The 21,738-nt window shown below is 48.1% G+C and overlaps 1 protein-coding gene across 1 annotated transcript in view; it reads right to left on the bottom strand.

Moving 5' to 3' along the window:
• Positions 1-21,738, bottom strand: part of STAG1 (stromal antigen 1) — a 1,758,022-nt gene that overhangs the window by 1,714,973 nt on the left and 21,311 nt on the right. The window contains 1 exon segment of the mRNA XM_030215628.1: positions 7,301-7,465. Coding sequence (XP_030071488.1) covers positions 7,301-7,465 — 165 coding nt within the window.

Genomic DNA, 21,738 nt, shown 5'->3' with positions numbered 1-21,738 from the left:
TTGCTTGTTGAAGTAGTACATCGCAACCTGATTGTTTGAATTAGAATAATTTGGTTGGATAACCGATCTCTGAAGCCTTTAGAGCGTTTCAGATCGCGCACAAGTCCAGGAGGTTGATCTAAAGACGCTTTTCCTGAAGAGACCAAGCTCCTTGAGTATGAAGCCCATCCACATGCGCTCCCCACCCTAGGAGGGATGCATCCGTCGTCAGCACTTTTTGTGGCTGAGGAATTTGAAATGAGCGTCCCAAAACCAGATTGGATTGAATTGTCCACCACTGAAGGGAATTCCTAAAGTCGATGGACAGCTGGATTCCCTGCAGCTTGAAACCACTGGGAAGCTAGGGTCCACTGAGCCGATCTCTTGTGAAGACGTACCATGGGAGTTACATGAACTGTGGAAGCCATGTGCCCCAGAAGTCTCAACATCTTCCGAGCTGTCATCTGCTGAGACGCTTGAACCCTGGAGACTAGAGACAGAAGGTTGTCCGCTCTTGTCTCGGGAAGGTAGGCACAAGCTGTCTTCGTACACAACAGAGCCCCAATGAATTCCAATTTTTGAACTGGGTTGAGATGGGACTTTGGGTAATTGATGACAAACCCTAGAAGCTCCAGCACTTGAATAGTCATCCGCATGGACTGTAAAACCCCGTCGTGGGAGGTGCTCTTCACCAGCCAATCGTCCAGATAAGGGAACACATGCACTTCCAGTCTGCGTAGAGACGCTGCAACAACTGCAAGGCACTTGGTAAATACCCTGGGTGCAGACGCCAAGCCAAAAGGCAGCACACAGTAAAGTGCTGCGTTCCCAGCCGAAACCGCAGATACTTCCTGTGAGCTGGAAGTATCAAGATGTGAGTGTAAGCATCATTTAACTCCAGAGAGCACAGCCAATCGTTTTCTTGAATCATGGGAAGAAGGGTGCCCAGGGAAAGCATCCTGAACTTTTCTCGAACCAGAAATTTGTTCAGGCCCCTTAGGTCTAGGATGGGACGCATCCTCCCTGTCTTCTTTTCCACAAGGAAGTACCTGGAATAGAATCCCAGCCCTTCTTGCCCTGGTGGAACGGGCTCGACCGCATTGGCGCTTAGAAGGGCGGAGAGTTCCTCTGCAAGTACCTGCTTGTGTTGGGAGCTGAAGGACTGAGCTCCCGGTGGGCAATTTGGAGGTTTGGTTTCCAGATTTAGGGTGTATCCTAACCGGACTATTTGAAGAACCCACCAGGCGGAGGTTATCAGAGGCCACCTTTGGTGAAAAAATTTTAACCTCCCTCCGACAGGCAGATCGTCCAGCACTGACACATTTATGGTGGCTATGCTCAACTGGAGCCAGTCAAAAACTCGTCCCTGGTTTTTGCTGGGGAGCTGCAGGGGCCTGTTTAGGCGCATGCTGTTGACGAGAACGAGCGTGCTGTGGCAGAGCCTGAACCAGCTGTCGAGAAATAGGAGTGTACTTACGGCCCCTAGAGGCATAAGGCGCACTTCTCTTCCCTTTAAAAAACTTTCTAGAAGAGGAAGCGGATGCAGAAGGTGCCCGGCGGGAGAGAGTGTCCATAGCGTTATCACGCTGATAGAGATGATCAATCAACTCTTCGACCTTCTCACCGAAAAGATGATTCCCCCCGGCAAGGGATATCCGCAATTTTCTGCTGAGTTCTCTCCTCAAGGTTAGAGGCACGCAGCCATGAGAATCTGCGCATCACTATACCCATAGCAGAAAATCTGGATGTCACATCGCAAGTATCGTAAATGCCCTGGACAGGAACTTGCGACACGCCTTCTGCTGCCTGATCACTTGGTGAAAAGGCTCGGCCTGCTCCAGTGGGAGTGCATCAACCAAACTCTCAAGCTACCGCACTGAGTTCCGCAAATGAATGCTCATAAAGAGCTGGTAGGACTGAATTTTGGAAGCGAGCATGCCAGCCTGATACGCCTTCATCCCAAAAGAATCCAAGGTTCTATGTTCTCGCCCTGGGGGCACCGAGGCAAAGTTTCTAGAACTCTTAGCTATTCTGAGAGCGGAATCCACCACCGCAGAGTCATGAGGCAACTGAGGCCGGACGAAACTGGGTTCCCTGTGGATTCGATACTGGGACTCAGCCTTTTTGGGGATAGTTGGACAAGAAAGAGGCTTCTACCAGTTCCTCATCAGCACTTCCCTGAGTGTATCGTGAAAAGGAGCTGTGGTAGAAGACTTAAGTGGAGATGGATAATCCAGGACCTCGAGCATCTTGGCCCTGGGCTCATCCACAGTCTCCACAGGGAAGGGAATGGCCTCAGACATTTCCCGCACAAAAGATGAAAAAGACAAGCTCTCCAGAGGGGAGAGCTGTCTCTGAGGTGAGGGGGTCGAATCAGATGGAATACCTAGAGAATCCTCGGCAGAGAAAACTCCATGAGCCCCATCTTCATCAGATGAGCCATTATCGGATGGGGCTAACAACTCAGAAAGAGCAGCCCGGATCCGAGCCTGTCTCAACATGGAGGTGCAGTGACCTCGATGACGGTGTCGAGAAGTCGACTCCCCAGGAGACTCCGGTGAAGCTTCCTCCACCGGAGGCAATGGAGAGTCGACCCGGGAGGCAACCGACTCTGATACCGGAAGCGGTACCGGAGAAGGAGACCTCACCACCGACAAGAGGCACGGTGCCGCAGGAGCATCCGGCACAGTCGGTACCGGTAGCTCCGGTGCCGGGCGCAAGTGATGCAGCACCGCTTCCATGAAATCAGGAAAAATAGCCTTGATACGCTCATCTACAGAAGCTGTCAGGGAAGGCTGCGGTGCCGGTGTGAGCGTCAGAGGCAGAATCTGCAGAGGCTGGGGAGCAGGTACTGGGCTGCCAGACGACCTGCGCGTCGATACCTCCATAACAGAGGGACAGCAATCCTCTCAGCACCGACGCTTCTCGGGTACCGAAAGGCTCGATGACCCGGAGCTTGCAGTACCGTGTTGAGAAGGAGAACGATGACGGTGCTTCTTGGCCTTCACCCGACGCCCGTCATCGAGACTCCTCGGTACTGGTGAGAAAGACATGGAATCCACAAGCTTCCTCGGGGCCGGGTCCGATAGAGGTCGGTCCTAGGGGGCCTGCAAAGCAGGAGGCGCCGAGGTGGGTGGAGACCCGCTCAATGCATCACTGCCCCAAGCGTGCATCGGTCTCTTGGCAGCCTGTACCCAGTCTCCCGATGCCAACGCTGCCCTCGACGTCGACGGTACCGATGTTGACGCTGACATTGAGGTACCGGACCCAAAAAGCTTTTTTCTTTGGGCCTCTCGAGAAAGTTGAGTGCGCTTTTTCATTTTTAGGCACAACTTACAACTTTCCTGAAGATGGTCGGGCCCAAGGCACTGAAGGCACCAGGAGTGCGGATCTGTGCCAGAGATGGTCCGGTTGCAGCGGGCGCATGGCTTGAAGCCGCTGGGCGTCTTCGATGACATCGTGGGAAAAATCGCCTCCGCAAAATCAAAGGACGCAATTGTGTCAGAAAAACAGACACAAAAAAAAGGGAAAATACCCGATCGAGCTACCTAAGAACGGTCGCACAAAAAAAGAAAGGAAACTTAGAAAACGAAAAAACTACGAAGGACTAAAGGTTTGTTTGTTTGTTTTTTTAAGAAACATCCGAAAGGGTAAAACGAACTAGTTTGAAGAAGAGAAGAGAACTTCCACTCCGAAGGCCTGGAAAACGCGAAGCGCTTAAAACAGAACTCCGTGTCTCCTCAGACGCGGAAAAGAAAGAACTGAGGAGCGTGTCCGCACAGCGAGCGGCAAATCATGCGCACACATGCGCGATGGGATAGTCTCGCGTGACAGAACACTCTGGAATAGACTTTTGCAATTTTGCTATAAAATCCTCCGACGTGACGTCACCCACATGTGAGAATATCAGCCTGCTTGTCCTCCGACGTGACGTCACCCACATATGAGAATATCAGCCTGCTTGTCCTCAGAGAATTTTAAGTACATAAGTGTTGCCATACTGGGACAGACCAAAGCCCTGCACCCCATTTTCAACAGTGACCAATCCAAGTAACAAGTACCTGCCAAAATCCCAAAACAGTACAATACATTTTATGCTACTTATCCTAGAAATAAGCAGTGAATTCTCCCCAAGTCCATCTAAATAATGGCTTATGGCTTTTAGGAAGTTATCAAAACCTTTGTTTAAACCCACAAAGTTACACCATACCTGCAAATACTCAGTCCAAGGGGACGTAGTCTGCTTGTCAATGCCTGATAAATAGCGGTATACTGGAGAGTAAGGGTTGCATGTAGTAGTAAATTAGTCTAGAGTGGATTCTGCTTGCAAGGGGGAGGAGGTATTGGGTGGGGGGCTGGAGGGGTTGAGTGTGATGTATATGGCTAAAGCCTGGCAGTGCTCTAGAGCTTTAATGTTTAATTTTCTGATATTTTGTGATAAGCACTATCTTACCTAATGAAGTATTCAAGTGTATGATAGTAGGAACATGAGTCAATTAAAACCTAATGTTAGCATGGGCCAAGGAATCGTTAAGAGGGGAGGGGGGAGAAAAATGGGGACGGAAAGTGTTTGGCGAAGTTGAATATGTTGCAAGAATGCTGTTTTGTATATGAAGCAATGCTATATGCATATTCTACACTACTTTGTATTGTGATAATCGTTAATAAAACAGTTTAAACATAAACCCACAAAGTTAACTGCTTTTACCACATTCTTTGGCAACAAATTCCAGAATTCAATTACACGTTGAGTGAAGAAATATTTTCTACGATTTGTTTAAAATTACTACTTTGAAAATTTATTGCGGTCGCCCTAGTCCTAGTATTTTTGGAAAGAAACAAGCGATTCACATCTACCCATTCCACTCCACTCGTTTTATAGACTTATTATTTATTTCAGAACATTTATACCCCGCCTTTTGCCACAGTGTTGCAGCCCCAAAGCGGCCTTCTCCTAATGGAGAGAGTTCACCAGGCTGAGTGTACTATGGACTAGGGACTGCAAGCAGGACTGGATGCGGGCAATGAACTTCGAGGCCTAAAATGTTTTCCTCCCATATGAATCCAAGTGTCCGAGCTTCTCTACCTGAGGACATCAAGGCATGAGTCCTGGAGCTCCTAGCCCATTTGAGGACAGATTCAGCCACCAGAGAGAGGTGTAGCAATTGTGCCTTCTCAAATCAGGGAGCCTGCACATTCACCTTCTTTGGTGCCACCTGCACTGAGAGGGGAGATTTATAGTTTTTCATCAGTGTATCCTTAAGGTAGGGTGCAATGGTACCGTGACTACTTCCTTAGGAGACTCAGACCAGGACAGTCAACATCTCCACCCTGGGCTTTTCCTCCATTTTCAACAAATGGGATGGCTGAAGCCACCTCCTTGACAAATCTGGTGAAATACCCTAAAGTGGAGATTTTCATCTTGCTTGAGGCAGGGAGGAATCGGAAGGAATACCAAACGAAGACACCTCGAAAAATAATGTGGGTTCTTCATAGATTCCCATGAGTGATCCCAATCAGACTCTTCCTCGTAAGAGTGGGCTCAGAGACTGTCTGCCTCAGCTCAGAAGAACCACATCCTCGCACCAAAGTGTGTAGAGGTATAGTCCTAATCTCTGAATCAAGGGAAACTTCCTCCCCCATCAAGAGTGGTACAGTATGCGTTGATGTCAACAACCTTCGAGGTGCCAGTGCTGAAGATTTCTCCACAGACACAGACGGAGCCTCAGAGAGAAGCTGGGGCAGATCTACTGCTGGCATAAGCTCCCTTGATGCATGAGTAGTTTGTTACTGCAGCATCTGCACCAGCTCTTCCCTGAGCATGACTTGGAACTGCTTATCGAACGAGGGCATAGGCAAAAGTGGAAGAGCCAATAGAGTGGCAGCCTGAGAAGGCGTTGGTGTCAAACCAGTAGTGGGGACCTGGTTGCTCAGAGGATCACGCACCAGCACCTGTTCCAAAGAGTGGGAGTGTTCCTCTTGGTGCTGGCACTGTCGGATTCTGGCAATGCCAATGTCCTGGTGCTCCTGGCACCATGGACACCATGGGTCAAACAAGACTAATGATTGTGCTTCCTGGGCTTCCCCCGATGCTCAGCATCGTGGTCCTTCGGTGCACAAGAGGATATTGAATCCGTATGTGCCATAGTTGTCAGGTCCGACGCTGGATGGTCCTGGGGCCGACTCTCAGCACCTGATGTTGAGACAAAAGACCTTCTCGACGCCAGTGTACTCCCAGTGGATGTAGAAGCCTTCTCAGTCATCGAGGTTGACACTTCCAGTGCTGATATCAATGTACCAGTCTTTCAAGAGCAAAAAAGTTTCTCCTGTTGGACCTGCAGCACCCTCTGTATCCTCGGGTGAATTTAAAAACCCAGAACACAAGAGTTAGGATCGTGGTTAGGCCCAAGACAACCGATGCACCATGAGTGTTGGTCCATTACCAAAATCACCAGAATACATTGGATGCATCTCTTGAAGTCTCTGGGGGTCTTCTGAGACATCGAAAAAAGAACTGTGGCCAAATTAAACTTTTCAATTTTGAACAGAAAAAGGGGCAGTGTCCAAAATGAGGTCAGGGCTCTGGCCTAAAACAGGCCTAGCCGGTCGCAAAAACTAAAGGAAAGTTAATGTGCCGAAACACTACAAGAATAAAAGGAAAAGCAGAAATGATGGAATTGAAAAGGAAAATTATCTAAAAAAAAAAAAAAAAAAAAAAAAAAAAAAAAAATGTATAACTAAGAACAAAAAGAGTCACACAAGAAAAATTCACACCACAATAAGATGACAGTAACACGTCCTCTCATCTCCACAGAAACACAAAGACTGAGAGAAACGAGCTCACCCATCAGGTGAGAAGGCACCAGCTTATTCGTGGTGGGACACTGCTAGAAATTTCTTCAACTCACTAGTCAGCATCCACACCAGGCTCCATCCGATGACATTAACCACATGTGAGAATACAAAAGCATGCTTATCCTCTGAGAAATATAAGTTATATTTACTAGTATTTTAGATCCACAAAATTTAAAACCTAGTATCAGCAGGACTTGGTTGGAGTCAGACAGTAGGAAAACAGAGGTGTCAGAATCAAAGGTTTGGTGTACAAAGTCCACAGCCCTGGAACACTTTATAATGCATTTGTATTATGCAAGAACAAGACACTGAAAAGTGTACTTGGGGACCGTCAGTATTTTACCATCAATCAGGGGGGGGGGGGGGGGGGGGGAATCAGCACTGGTTATTTACATCAGTAAATCAGCTACTGAGTGAACCACAAGTAGAAGGGGAAAAAAAAAAAAGCAGAAATCTTTTGCATTACCTGCATAGCACTCTTGCCCATTTTCACTACTTCAAATAATGTGACTGGATCTCCTTCACCATTTTGCTGAGGGTGGCCATTAGCTCTTCCCCGTCCGGCTCCTTTGGTACCATGTTCCACACGACTCTTCTCACCTGGAGATTTTCGAGGTTTCTTATTGGCAGACTAAGCATGGAAAAAATGAGCAGAATTTTATTCAAACCTCTTTTTTATTGGCATACTAGTAAAAAAAGGCCCGTTTCTGACACAAATGAAACGGGCGCTAGCAAGGTTTTCCTCGGAGTGTGTATGTTTGAGAGAGTGTATGTGAGAGTGACTGTGTGTGAAAGAGAGTGAATGTGCGAGTGAGAGAGAGTGAGTCTGGGTGCGAGTGTGTCTATGTGAGAGAGAGAGTGTGTGTGTGTGAGAATGAGCGTGTGTTCAAGTGCGTATGTGAGACAGTGTGAGAGAGTATGTTTCACACAGATACAGTGTGTGCGAGAGAGAGAGTGTGTGAGAGACACAGACTCTCTGTGAGACTGAGTGTATGAGACCAAGAGAGAGTGTGAGTGACTGTGACACAGAGAGTGAATGTGATACAGTGTGAGACAGAGTGTGTGAGAGACAGTGTGAGAGAGAGAGAAAGATATTGATTGTGAGAGAGAGAGAGAGAGTGAGTGTGTGTGTGACAGAGATACCCCCCCCCCCCCCCCTCTCTCTCTCTGGTGTCTGAGTGTTACTGTGCAGGACGCGGAGCTCTGGCTGTGCTTCAAGGAACTGACCAATCCTATTTAATAGAATGCACCTCCAACATTCTGAAGCCGAGAAACCTCATGTGGTTGGTCACTTCTGCTTGTGACGAACCTGGAAGTACGTGATGTCAATTCAGGAGATGGATACAGAGAGCAGGAATGCATCAGCCATGCAGTCAGCTTCAGAATGTTGGAGGTGTGTTTTATTATATAGGATTAACAGAACAAAACAATACACAGCAGCAGTAAAAAGCACTGCTTAAATAGAACAAAATACTCTCCCTGCACACCCTCCCTGTACACCCTCCTCCCATGTCAATCACCACCTCTGTATCTCAGCATACAAGCACTAGGGCAGTCTAAACTAGAAAGTACCAGGAAATCAGATCTCCAAGGAATTCAAATAAACTGAGCGAACACACATTCACAGTATTATAGGGAATCCAGATTGTTAAATAGCGTGTTTCTTTGGCTTTGGTCCTTTTCTTTCTAAAGACATATGGTCTATGGTGAGGAGTTCATGCCTCTGATTGCGCAACTGCAGTAACGAAGGATCTGGATGTAAAATGCAATGCTTTGCAATCAGAATGGCCTTACGGAAAGAGAGGCTGGAGACTGGGATACGCACCACAATAATAGAAGTATCATCCAACAGACAAATTTAAAGGGTGGAAGCCCAGGCACGTTGATAAATACCATTTAGATGTCACCAGACATGATGCCAGAACAGCTGCACTTCAGACAATCCCAAACACAATGCTTGCATGAAACCTCTGGTCCCTGACATTTGAGATAGCTCTCATCAGATGCGAGTACATAAGTATTGCCATACTTGAACAGACCAAAGGTCCACCAAGACCAGCATCCTGTTTCCAACAATGGCCAATCCAATCCTGGCAAGATCCCAAACCACTACAATACATTTTATGCTGCTTATCCTAGAAATACTACCAACAAAAAGAAAATAAGCAGAGTGCTAAGAGAGAATCATATGGTGGAGTTTATAGGTAAAGTCTCAAACAGGCTGCAATTATCGTTAGCTTTCTTATATGCTGCTTTGTTGTAATCATAGACTTTTACCCGCCCTCCTACCATTAACTGAGCTACCCTGCACGCTTATTGTCTTAACTTTTTTTCTTCTTTTCTTCTTATATTTTTATAAAGCATGCCATTTAGCTCTTGTATTATATTTATAGCAGATAGCTTAAAGAGTTTGTAACTTACCTGTATGCCTGTAAATCAGCACACCCCCAACAAAAGCCTGTTTCACCCTCCTGGCTTTCTCAAGGGGAACTCTTCGTGCTGTTTCAGGCTATCAGATTATTCTCGTCTGCCATCTATCGAGAATAATCTGATAGTCTGAAACAGCACGAAGAGTTCCCCTTGAAAAAGCCAGGAGGGCAAAACAGGCTGCTGTTGGGGTGTGCTGATTTACAGGCATACAGATAAGTTACAAACTCTTTAAGCCATCTGCTATAAATTGCCCCATGTAAGCCGCATTGCGCCTGCCATGAGTAGGAAAGTGCGGGGTACAAATGTAACAAAAAAATAAAAAAATATATATATATAATACAAGAGCTAAATGGCATGCTTTATAAAAATATAAGAAATAAGAAAAAAGGACAAAAGAAAAAAAAAAGTTAGACAATAAGCGTGCAGGGTAGCTCAGTAAATGGTAGGAGGGCGGGTAAAAGTCTATGATTACAATAAAGAAGCATATAAGAAACCTAACGATAATTGCTGCCTGTTTATGAGACTTTACCTATAAACTCCACCATATGATTCTCCCTTAGCACTCTGCTTATTTTCTTTTTGTTGGTAGTAGTTACATTGAGTAGAGTTAGCTGCGTTGTTTGGCAGTAATTATCCGAGAAATAAGCAGTGGATTTTCCCCAAGTCATTTTAATAATGGCTTTCTTTTAGGAAGCTATCCAAAACTTTTTTTTTTTTTTTTTTTTTAACACCGCTGCTTTTACTACATTCTCTGGCAACGAATTCCAGAGTTTAATTACACACTGAGTGAAGAAATATTTTTTCAGATTCATTTTAAATTTACTACTTTGGGGGATCACGTGGTGCCATGGGAGAGAGCAGTCGCTGAAAAGCGAAGCTCCCAATCCTCCAGAGAATCTAACTCACTAATCGAACAAGGTAAAATTATGTATCATACCTGATCATTTTCTTTCCATTAATCATAGCTGATCAATCCATAGACTGGTGGGTTGTGTCCATCTACCAGCAGGTGGAGATAGAGAGCAAACTTTTGCCTCCCTATATGTGGTCATGTGCTGCCGGAAACTCCTCAGTATGTCGATATCAAAGCTCCATCCGCAGGACTCAGCACTTAGAGAATTACACCCAAGAAGGGACACTCTGCCCAGCTCACCACCGCCGAAACGGGGGAGGGGAATTAACCCAGCTCATCCCCACACAAGTGGGGGAGGGGAATCCGTCCAGCTCATCCCCGTGGAGCGGGGGAGGGACACCACACCCGCCGATGCGGGGGGATCTGGCTTATCCTGCAACCGCAACCGCGGGAGGAGCTGACTGACCCTAACACCGCCGAAGCGGGAGGGGTACAAAGCTGCCCTACAGCCGCACGAAGCGGGAGGGAGTGCCGGCAGAATTTAAATCTCAATCCAGCCCCGTAAAACGGAGGGGAGAGGAATGCAGCAGCTCACTGTAACACAAACTCGTCTCAACTCCTGAAGAATCCAAGTGAAAGAAGAACTTGAACACGAAGTCCTCCTGAAGTAACTGAAGGCTAAACTTGAACCTAAAATTCAACCAGAATATAAACAGTACAGATATCTGGGAGGGGCTATGGATTGATCAGCTATGATTAATGGAAAGAAAATTATCAGGTATGATACATAATTTTACCTTCCATATCATCAAGCTGATCAATCCATAGACTGGTGGGATGTACCGAAGCAGTACTCACCCAGGGCGGGACATAGAAATCCCTGACCGCAACACTGAAGCTCCAAACCGGGCCTCCGCCCGAGCAGCCACAGTCAAGCGGTAATGCCTGGCAAAGGTATGGGCCTTCCCCGCGGCCACCTAAGCCGCTGCAATGGCTTCCTTGCCCATCTTGCCACTGTAGGCTTAGAAGCCTGCAGACCCTTACGAGGGCCTGTAAACAGGATAAACAGATGATCCGATTTCCGGAAATCATTGGTCACTTCCAAGTATCTGATGATGACTCGTCTCACATCCAGAAAATTGAGAGCAGAGTATTCCTCTGGGTAGACCTCCCTACGAAAGGAAGGAAGACAGAGCTGCTGAATCACATGGAAGCGAAAAACAATCTTGGGCAGGAAGGAAGGCACTGTGCGAATAGTCACTCCTGCCTCAGTGAACTGCAGAAAAAGCTCTCGACATGAGAGTGCCTGGAGCTCGGAAACTCTTCTGGCTGAAGTGATAGCCACCAAAAAGACTGCTTTCAACGTCAGGTCTTTCAGAGATGCCCTCGACAAGGGTTCAAAAGGCGGCTTCTGCAATGCTCTTAGCACCAGGTTGAGATTCCACGCAGGCACCACTGAGTGCAGAGGAGGGCGCAGGTGATTAACTCCCTTGATAAAGCGCACCACATCTGGCTGCGAAGCTAGGGAAGCACCCTTCAGGCGGCCCCTGAAGCAAGCCAGAGCCGCTACCTGAACTTTCAGGTAACTGAGCGACAGGCCTTTGTCCAGACCTTCTTGCAGGAACGCCAACACTGAAGAAATTGGAGCAGTGAAGGGAGAAAGTGAGCCCGCTTCACACCATGCTGCAAAGATACGCCAAACCCTGGCGTAAGCAGTAGAAGTAGAGCGCTTCCTCGCTCTCAGCATAGTGGCGATGACCTTGTCTGAGAAGCCCTTCTTCTCAGACGCTGCCGCTCAATAGCCAGGCCGTAAGACCAAAGGGGGAGGGATCCTCCATCACCCCGGGACCCTGATGTAACAGGCCCTGCTCCACTGGCAGCCGCAGAGGATCGCCGACTGAGAGCCTGATCAAGTCCGCATACCAGGGACGTCTGGGCCAATCCGGACCCACCAGGATTACCCTGCCGGGATGCTTTGCCACCCGGTCTAGCACCCTGCCCAACATGGGCCAGGGCGGGAACACATAGAGAAGCTCTTGTGTCGGCCACTGTTGGAGAAGAGCATCTACTCCCAGGGATCGAGGGTCCCGTCCTCTGCTGAAAAAGCGCGGCACTTGGCAATTGGCCGATGACGCCATCAGATCTAGGCTCGGCTGGCCCCAGCGCTTCGTGATGCCCAAGAACGCCTAAGCAGATAGCTGCCACTCTCCGGGCTCCAAGGTATGGCGACTGAGAAAGTCCGCCTTGACATTCATGACTCCGGCAATGTGGGCCGCTGACAGCTGTTCCAGGTTCGCTTCCGCCCACTGGCATAGATTCATGGCCTCCTTGGCTAGAGGGGCGCTCTTGGTACCTCCCTGGCGGTTGACATAGGCCACAGTCGTGGCATTGTCCGACAGGACCCGTACAGGCTTCAACACCAGTACCGGGATGAACTCCAACAACACCAACCGAATGGCTCTGAGTTCCAGGAGGTTGATAGACCACTTGCCTCTGCAGGAGACCAGAGCCCCTGCGCTGTCCTTCCCAAGCAGTGGGCTCCCCAGCCCATCAAAGAGGCGTCTGTCGTGACGACAATCCACTCCGGGGTCACCAGAGGCATTCCTGCAGACAACTTGTCTGTCTGCGTCCACCAGCTCAGCGCCTTGCGCACTGCTGGGTCCAAGGGAAGGCGCACAGCATAATCCTCCGACATCGGAGTCCAGCGCAGCAGCAGAGATTGTTGTAGTGGTCTCATATGAGCCCTGGCCCAGGGCACTACTTCCATCGTGGCCGTCAGAGCCCAACAGCTGCACGTAGTCCCAAGCCCGAATAGGAGAGGCTACTAGGAACTAGTCCACCTGAGCCTGAAGCTTGACAATCCGATTGTCTGGCAGGAACACTCTGCCCACTTGGGAGTCGAATCGAACTCCCAGATACTCCAGGGACTGAGTCGGGCGCAGCTGGCTTTTCTCCCAGTTGATGATCCACCCCAGGGAGCTCAAAAGAGCAATCACCCGGTCCACAGCTTTGCCGCACTCTGCATAAGAGGGGGCTCCGATCAACCAGTCGTCCAGATAAGGATGGACTTGTACTCCTTCCTTTAGTAGGAAGGCCGCGATGACCACCATTACCTTGGAGAAGGTCCGCGGAGCAGTAGCCAACCTGAACGGGAGGGCTCTGAACTGGAAGTGTCGGCCCAGGACAGTAAAACGCAGAAAGCGTTGATGAGGAGGCCAGATGGGAATATGCAAGTACGCTTCCTTGATGTCCAAGGATGCCAGGAACTCCCCTGCCTTCACTGCCGCTATAACAGAGCGGAGAGTCTCCATTCGAAAGTGCCGAACTTTCAAGGCCCGATTGACCCCTTTGAGGTCGAGGATAGGCCGGACAGAACCTCCTTTCTTTGGTACCACAAAGTAAATGGAGTAACGTCCCTTGCCAAGCTGATTTTCTGGCACCGGAACGACCGCACCCAGGCGGATCAGATTGTCCAAGGTCTGCTGCACTGCCACAGCTTTGACCGGAGACTTGCAGGGAGAGAGTACAAACCCGTCTTTTAAGGGTCGGCAGAACTCTAGCTTGTAGCCGTCTCTGATGACTTCCAGCACCCAAGCGTCTGAAGTTACCCTGGTCCACTCGCCCATAAACGAGGACAGCCGTCCTCCAATCTGCACTGGGGCGTGGACCAAGGCCCCGTCATTGGGTACGAGACCCTGGGGGAGGACCGGAGGGAACACCTCCGGGACGGCGGTCTCTGCGAAAGGAATGCTGCTTGGGGGAGAAGTTCCTCTTGAAGGAAGAGGGGGCAGAGGAGCCCGACCTGCCCGGGCGGTACCGACGGGCTTCCTGAAACCGTCCTCTGGAGGTACCAGGGCGAGTACTAGCCCGAGCCCTGACCTCTGGTAACTTCTTGCCCTTAGACGTGCCGAGATCGGTCACGATTTTGTCCAGCTCGACCCCAAAGAGCAGCTTGCCTTTAAAAGGCAATCTAGCCAGGCGGGATTTAGAGGCGTGGTCAGCAGACCAATGTTTCAGCCAAAGCCACCGCCGCGCAGAGATTGTCTGAGCCATGCCTTTCGCTGAGGCCCTCAAGACATCATACAGCAAGTCTGCCAAATAGGCTAAGCCCGATTCCAGGGCCGGCCAATCAGCCCTCAAGGAAAGATCCGAGGGGAAAGCCCGCTGCACCATAGACAGGCACGCCCTGGCCACATAGGAGCCGCAAATTGAGGCCTGCAAACTTAAAGCAGCTGCCTCAAAGGACGACCTTAAGGCCGCCTCCAATCTTCTGTCTTGGGCGTCCTTTAGGGCCGTGCCACCTTCCACCGGCAATGCCGTTTTCTTAGTCACCGCAGTGATTAAAGAATCCACGGTAGGCCACAGATAGGCCTCACGTTCACTTTCAGTCAAAGGATAGAGGCGGGACATAGCCCTAGCCACTTTAAGGCTCGCTTCCAGGACATCCCATTGAGCCGCAATTAAGGTGTGCATGGCATCATGCACGTGGAAGGTTCTAGGCGGGCGCTTCGTCCCCAGCATAATGGCAGAGCCAACAGGGGCTGAGGGAGAGACGTCCTCCGGAGAGGAAATCTTCAAAGTGTCCATGGCCTGTACCAACAGGTTGGACAAATCCTCTGAGCTAAAAAGCCGCGCTGCAGAGGGGTCATCCGCTCCATCCGAGCGGGGATCCGTCTCCTCCAAGGAATCCGCAAAGGACCGTTGGGAGACCTCAGATACGCTGCCCTCATCTACATCGGAGGAGACAAAGTCCTCCAAGGCCTGGGAATCAACCCGAGGGCGTTTACCTCTGGGAACCTCAACCTCTTTACCAGACGAGGGAGCAGGGGCAGCGTTTTGCATAAGGAAGGCCTCATGCAGCAGCAAAACAAACTCGGGGGAGAAACCCCCCAGACTGTGTACTTCCGCAGCCTGGGCTACAGCCCTAGACGCACCCTCAACCGGCGCTCGCAAGAGCGGGGGAGAGACATGCTGCGCATCCAAAATGGCGTCCGGCGCGACACTCCGCGAAGGAGCCGCGCGGGAAGAACGGCGCTTAACTTTAGCCGCTTTTGTGCCATCGCCCAAATTAAGGGCGTTCATGGCATTAATGTCTCCAACCTCAAGGGTGGCCCAAGAAGAAGCCGTCCGAGCCGCGTGGCCGGCCAAGATGGCGGAGGCGAGGAGCGGGGGATGGGCGTTTATGGCGGGAAAAATCGCCACGCCGGAGGAAGGACCGGGACATTCATCGGCCACGAAACTGTCACCCAACAAGGGCGAATCAGGCTTTAAGACCCCCGCATCCCCTCTAGAAGCGCCTAAGCGATCCGGGGAGCGACTCTTTACGCCCTCGCCCTCCGACGCCATATGCCACATGGAGATAAATCGGGGAACCCCCTGCCCGCTATAAAAAGGTAAAAATTACCTGCTGTCCGCTCCGAGCTGTAACGACCTGGTGTCCCAGTGAGTAGCTGCAATAAACGTTTAAATAAACGTCGAAATAAACGCCTTTAAGGACGTTCAAAATTTTTTTTTTTTTTTTTTTTAACGGAGCCAGCGGGAGGGGGGAGAAAAGGAGGGACCTGGCACCACCAGGTTTGCACTTGCTCAAAAGAGCCCTCAACCCCAGGCACTCAACAAAACCTAAAGATTAGGCTTGGAGGCCTAGCCAGAGCTGCTGCTGTGTGTGACCACCACCTGCTGAGATAGAGAACATACTGGGGAGTTTCCGGCAGCACATGACCACATATAGGGAGGCAAAAGTTTGCTCTCTATCTCCACCTGCTGGTAGATGGACACAACCCACCAGTCTATGGATTGATCAGCTTGATGATATGGAATAGGGGCTTGATCCGACCCGAGGAAACGACTGGAACAGTGAGAAAAGATACAGAAGAGACAACCAGCACTTACTGGGCAAAAGTCGCTACAATGGCCTCCAGAATACCGAGGAAAGACAAAGACAAGCACAAGAGCGTGGAGAACAAGATGGCGGACGAACCTTGCTCCTCGGTGTGCTCGGCATGGACGGCGGAGATAACAGCGGAGGTAACCGCTGCAGTAGAAGCTGCGCTAGATAAAAAGCTGCAAGCTCTATATGATAGAGCGGAAGAAGCCCACGAATGGCTGGACGGCTTTCACTTAGACCTAGACCACCTGCAGCAGAGACTTAGCGATGTGGAGGACAAAGTAACAGAAACGGCGGGGCCTACGGAGGAGATGGAGAGAAAAATGGCCGAACTTGAGCAAAAGCTGGACGATTTGGAAAATCGGTCCAGACGTAATAATTTACGTCTCATCGGCTTACCGGAGCACCTGAGAGATTCTGAACTGGTGGAGTTCCTGGAGCGGTGGCTCCCGAAGGCCTTACAGCTAAACGTTGCGCTGGGGCCTTTAAGAGTGGAGAGGGCCCACAGAGTAGGGCCGAAAAGAAATACAAATAGCAGACCGAGAGCGGTGATCCTAAAGATTTTAAACTATGAACATAAACAAGCGATATTGAGAGCTATGCGATCGGGCCAAAAACTTCAATATGAGAGGAACAACGTGCTTTGCTTTCAAGATTATTCGGCCAGGGTGGCGGCGGCGAGGAGGGCTTATGCGCCTATATGTGCTTAACTGCATGCCCGAAAAATCAGATTTGCACTGGTGTACCCCGCCAAATTACGGGTGACCCACGAGGGATCTGAGAAAGCATTTGAAGAACTAGCAAAGGCGCAAGAATTTATCAACAGCTTAATGCCAAAGACAAAGGAGGGAGAAGATTGAAGGCTGAGAGTGACATGGAATTGGTGGGAGACGAGCCGAAGCACGGCAAGAATATCGAACAGCCTAACAATAGGAATCAGAATCAAAACGACGATTTACAGTAAAGAGCTTGGAACTAGTTACAGAGACTTATTGACCAAGACATGAGACATTAAGAGTTGTGGTTTGAACATAATGCAACCAAGATATAAAACAACTATCCTGAATGGCAGAGAGATTTCACAACGTGAACAATCTTCATTCAAAGGGCAAAATGGATAAACACTGCTGAGTAAGGTTGCAGAGCTGCGCCTAGCGACACAGTTCTCTGTTGACTGTTTTATTTTATTTTATGTTATTTTTTAATTTGTTTGCTGGTTGTGCACTGTATAGCTGGGTTGGATTAGGAATACGTTTCCAGTTAAACAGACAGAAAGTAATTCAAATGAAGGAGGAAGGGTGCCTATACGTGAGGAGTTCAATTTGAACTCAAAGGGGCAGAGGAGGGAAGGGAATATGGGGGACAAGGGAGGGAGGGGGGGAGACGGAGGGTTAGGGGATTTCACAAGGCTAGGATGAGGAGGATTTTACGGATAAAAAGAGGGAACAGTTTGTTACAAGAGAATAATGGGAGGAGGGGTAAGCTGGGATACCTCTCTTCTACAGGAAAGTATAATCAACATGATAGGTCATTAGCTGAGAGGCTAAAGGAAACGTAATGGTAAAGGTAATTTCATGGAATGTGGGGGGGATACACTCCCCTCTTAAACGATCTAAGATTCTGCAAACATTGAATAGATATAAAGCGCAAATAGCCTTTTTGCAGGAAACACATCTAAACTCATTGGAACATAGTAAGTTGTGTAAATGGTGGGTCAACGAAGTGATAGATAATCCAGCTCTAAATAAAAAAGCAGGAGTAGCCATACTGCTCCGCAAAGGATTACAATATGTGTTAAATCGTAAAATTGTAGACCTACAAGGGCGATATATAATTCAACATATCACACTACAAGGAAAACCTCTTTTGCTGGTTAAGGTATATGCACCAAACCAGTATGACAAAGCATTTTACCAGAACCTTGTTAAGCAAGTGCAAAGTTTTGGTCAACTCCCAATAATCATGGGGGGGGGGGGGGGATTTTAACATGGTGTTTGATCCATTGATGGATAGCACGGGCCCCACACGGGTAAGACCAGTGAATTATAGTAAAGGAGTACCTTGGATCTGCTCGAGCCTGGACTTGGTGGATTCCTGGAGATTGCTACATCCAGGAGAGCGAGACTTTACGCACCTATCCAGGGCCCATGGGACGCAGTCTCGTATCGATTACTTACTTACGTCACAGAATAGTGCTACACACTTGGTAGAGGCAGTGATAGGGCCCACACAAGTGTCAGATCATGCTTTGATTTGGGTTACAATAGAGTGGGGGGATACACCAAAGAGACCGTTTAGGTGGAGATTCCCGAGAAAGCTTTACTATGATGCACAATTCCACTCCTTTATGAAGGATAAATGGAAAGATTATGCAGAGCTAAATAGGGACAGCTTTCAATCCGACCCCATACTTTTTTGGGAAGCTGCCAAGGCGGTATTGAGGGGTCATATCATCTCATATTCTGCCCATAGAAAGAAAGCAAGAGAGGCTGAAATGCTTAGGCTGGAAGCAAGGGTACGCAAGCTGAGGCAAACTTATGGGCAAACTCATTCCACTGTTCATAAAAAAGCATATCTGATGGCACAGATTGAATTAAATCATTTAGTGCACACCCGCACACAGCAATCTCAGATATATTACAAATACCAGTTGTACAAACACGCTAACAAGCGGGGGAAGTTATTGGCGAGACTGGCGCATCAAGCGGGAGGCAGACGATGGATATCACATATACAGGATACACAGGGAGTGAGTCATCACAAGAATACTGAGATTGGAAAAGTATTTGAAACCTTTTATGCTCAATTGTATGCACCACCTACGGAGGAGGGGCTAGAGGCAAAGACATATTTAGAGGGACAAAAACTGCCACAGCTTTTGAGGAGTCAACAAGAAGTCCTGGAGGAGGGAATCACGGAGGAGGAAGTTAGTTGGAATATAAGAGCTAGTGCCCTGTATAAATCGCCAGGAGTAGATGGGTTCACGGCAGAGTGGTATAAAATTTTGGTGGAGGATATTACTCCCTGTGTGACTAGGGCACTTAACTCGCATGTCCTTAGAGGAGAGTTGCCGACCTCGCTGAGATTGGCACAAATAATTGTGCTATTGAAGCCCGGGAAAGACCCCAGCAGGGCAGAATCTTAAAGGCCCATTTCTCTGATATCATTTGAAGCTAAGCTGTTGGCCAAGATACTGGCCAACAGACTGGCCAGATTCCTCCCACACTTGATATTAGACCCACAGGTGGGATTTGTTAGGGAAAGATCAGTGGCAAAAAATCTAACAAAAATACTACTGGCGTTGGAACAGGTCAAATACATGAAAACCTCCTCACTCCTTATCAGCTTTGATGCACATAAAGCATTTGACAGAGTGAGATGGGACTTTCTGTTTGGGGTCTTAGAGGACTATGGTATTGGAGGATTTTTTAGGGAAGCCATACAGACTTTATACAAGAACCCAATAGCAGAGATATCCGTAAATGGAGTGACCTCTTGTCAATTTCCAATTTGCAGAGGCACTAGACAAGGATGCCCTCTTTCGCCACTCCTGTTTGTACTGGCGTTAGACCCTTTAATTCGGGATATTATGAATTTAGAGGAGATACAAGGAGTAAATATAGGCACCGAACAATCTAAAATCTCAGCATTTGCGGACGATCTGTTAGTCATTCTTAGGAACCCAAAAGACTCATTGGCAACACTTTTGGAACTTTTTAGGGAATATGGGGATTATTCAGGATTTTGCTTAAACATAGATAAATCTGAGACCCAGGCATTATGGATGTCTGAGGAGGAATGGGCGAACTTAGGGTGCCCCTTTAAGAGAACGAATTGTTCGTTTAAATACCTTGGCATACAGCTGCCAGGAGATCCGGCCAAATTGTATTCACTAAACATAGCTCAATTGTTAGAACATACAAAACAGATGCTAGAGAGGTGGATAAATCTACCATTGTCATTATCAGGGAGGATCTTGTTGTATAATATGATCATGTTTCCAAGGTAGCTGTATTGTTTTCAGATCCTACCACTGTATCTAACTCAAAGAGATTGGAAAAAGCTGATGGGCCTCCTCTCCAAATTCTTTTGGAATAGGAGACGCCCACAGATCAAATGGCAAAACCTATTGGACCCATGGAGTCGAGGAGAATTTGGGGTGTTAGATTTAACACGCTACAACAAAGCGAGTTTGCTGAGGCATATAGGGGACTGGTTGTTGGGAACCTCACATTATACCCCAAGGACGATGGAAGAGCAGTGGGTACACCCCCTGAAATTACAATATGTGCTACAAGCAAAGCTAAAGATGTTGCCAGCACATTTACGGAGGAATGTAGTGATCAGACCTCTTAGATTGGTATGGCGAGATTTGGGCAGGTTTTGGAAGTTTGATGAACACCATAGTAGACTATTACCTATAATAGGGAATGGTGAATTTTTACCGGGTACAGACGGTCCAAGATTTAGACGATGGCAGCAAAAAGGGCTTATCCTCCTCCAGGACATTGTGGAGTCAGATGGGGGTGTCAAAAAATTGGAATCGTTAGGTTTAGGGGAGCTTCAGTGGTTAGACAAATTTGCATATCGACAGATCTCACATTATATTGAAAGTCTACCACACCAATCTCTAGCTATTGATGTACTTACCATGATAGAAAAATTGTTTGAGGTACCCTCAGAGGAACCTATAACCATTTCCTTAATACAGAGACGACATGCATAGTATATCACATAGAATGCAAACACACTTACAGGAGAAGTGGACAGAAGACTTAAAAAAAGGAATCACTGCACAAAGAGTACTGAGTAGTATGAGGCATATTCCGCAGAGAATAAGTAATGCAGAGTTAAGAGAGTGCCAAGGCAGAGTATTGTTTCGGGCCTATACCTCCACATATAGACTGTATCATATGGGAGGAATAGACTCCCCACAATGTGGTAAGTGTGGAGGACCACAATGTACATACTTTCACGCCATGTGGGACTGCCCCAATATACAACAATTCTGGGTGGGGATACATAGGTTTCTGACACAAATATTGCACAGACCTATCACAATGAGCCCAGAAAATGTGTTACTAGGAAAGGAGACAATAGGAGGTACCAGTGATGCCCATCTTGATCTTTTAATGTACAGAGCGTTTTTAATAGGGAAAAAATGCATTTTAACAAATTGGGTCTGTCAAGAGGCGCCTTCATATTGGCAATGGCGTAATAGAATACATGCGTTGTTATTCATGGAGCTGCGAGAAGTTCAATGGAACTTTAAGAAACAAAAAAAGTTCTATCTAATATGGAAAGCTTACATACAAGTTTTAGCCCCAAGGGCACGCAGTACTGTTCTCAATCAATTAGGAGGTTTATGGAGGGAAACAGAGTACCATCAGCAAGGAGCAAGTAACAATCACTCTCCGCATAGGAACACCTGGCCTTGAGGGGAAGAGGGGAAGGGGGGAGGCAAGAGGGGAAAGGGGAGTGGGGGGGGGGGGGGGTATTAGGAGAAGGGAGAAAAATGTAATTGTCAATACAATTGTATTTGATGGAGAAGACAACTGCGAATCTGCGCATTATAAGATATGTTTTTAGAAAGGGTCTGAAATATTCCACTTAAGCGGATGCTAATTATTATTACGACAAAAGGATTAGCTTAGCTTTGGACGGTAGATATAATGTGATGTATCTCTCGCTGTAATGGAACGGGGATGTTTGTAAATGAGGAGGGTGGGGGGAA

This window comes from Microcaecilia unicolor, chromosome 10, assembly GCF_901765095.1.
Source record: "Microcaecilia unicolor chromosome 10, aMicUni1.1, whole genome shotgun sequence".
Lineage (NCBI taxonomy): Eukaryota > Metazoa > Chordata > Amphibia > Gymnophiona > Siphonopidae > Microcaecilia > Microcaecilia unicolor.
This window is presented reverse-complemented; position numbering and strand designations above follow the sequence as displayed.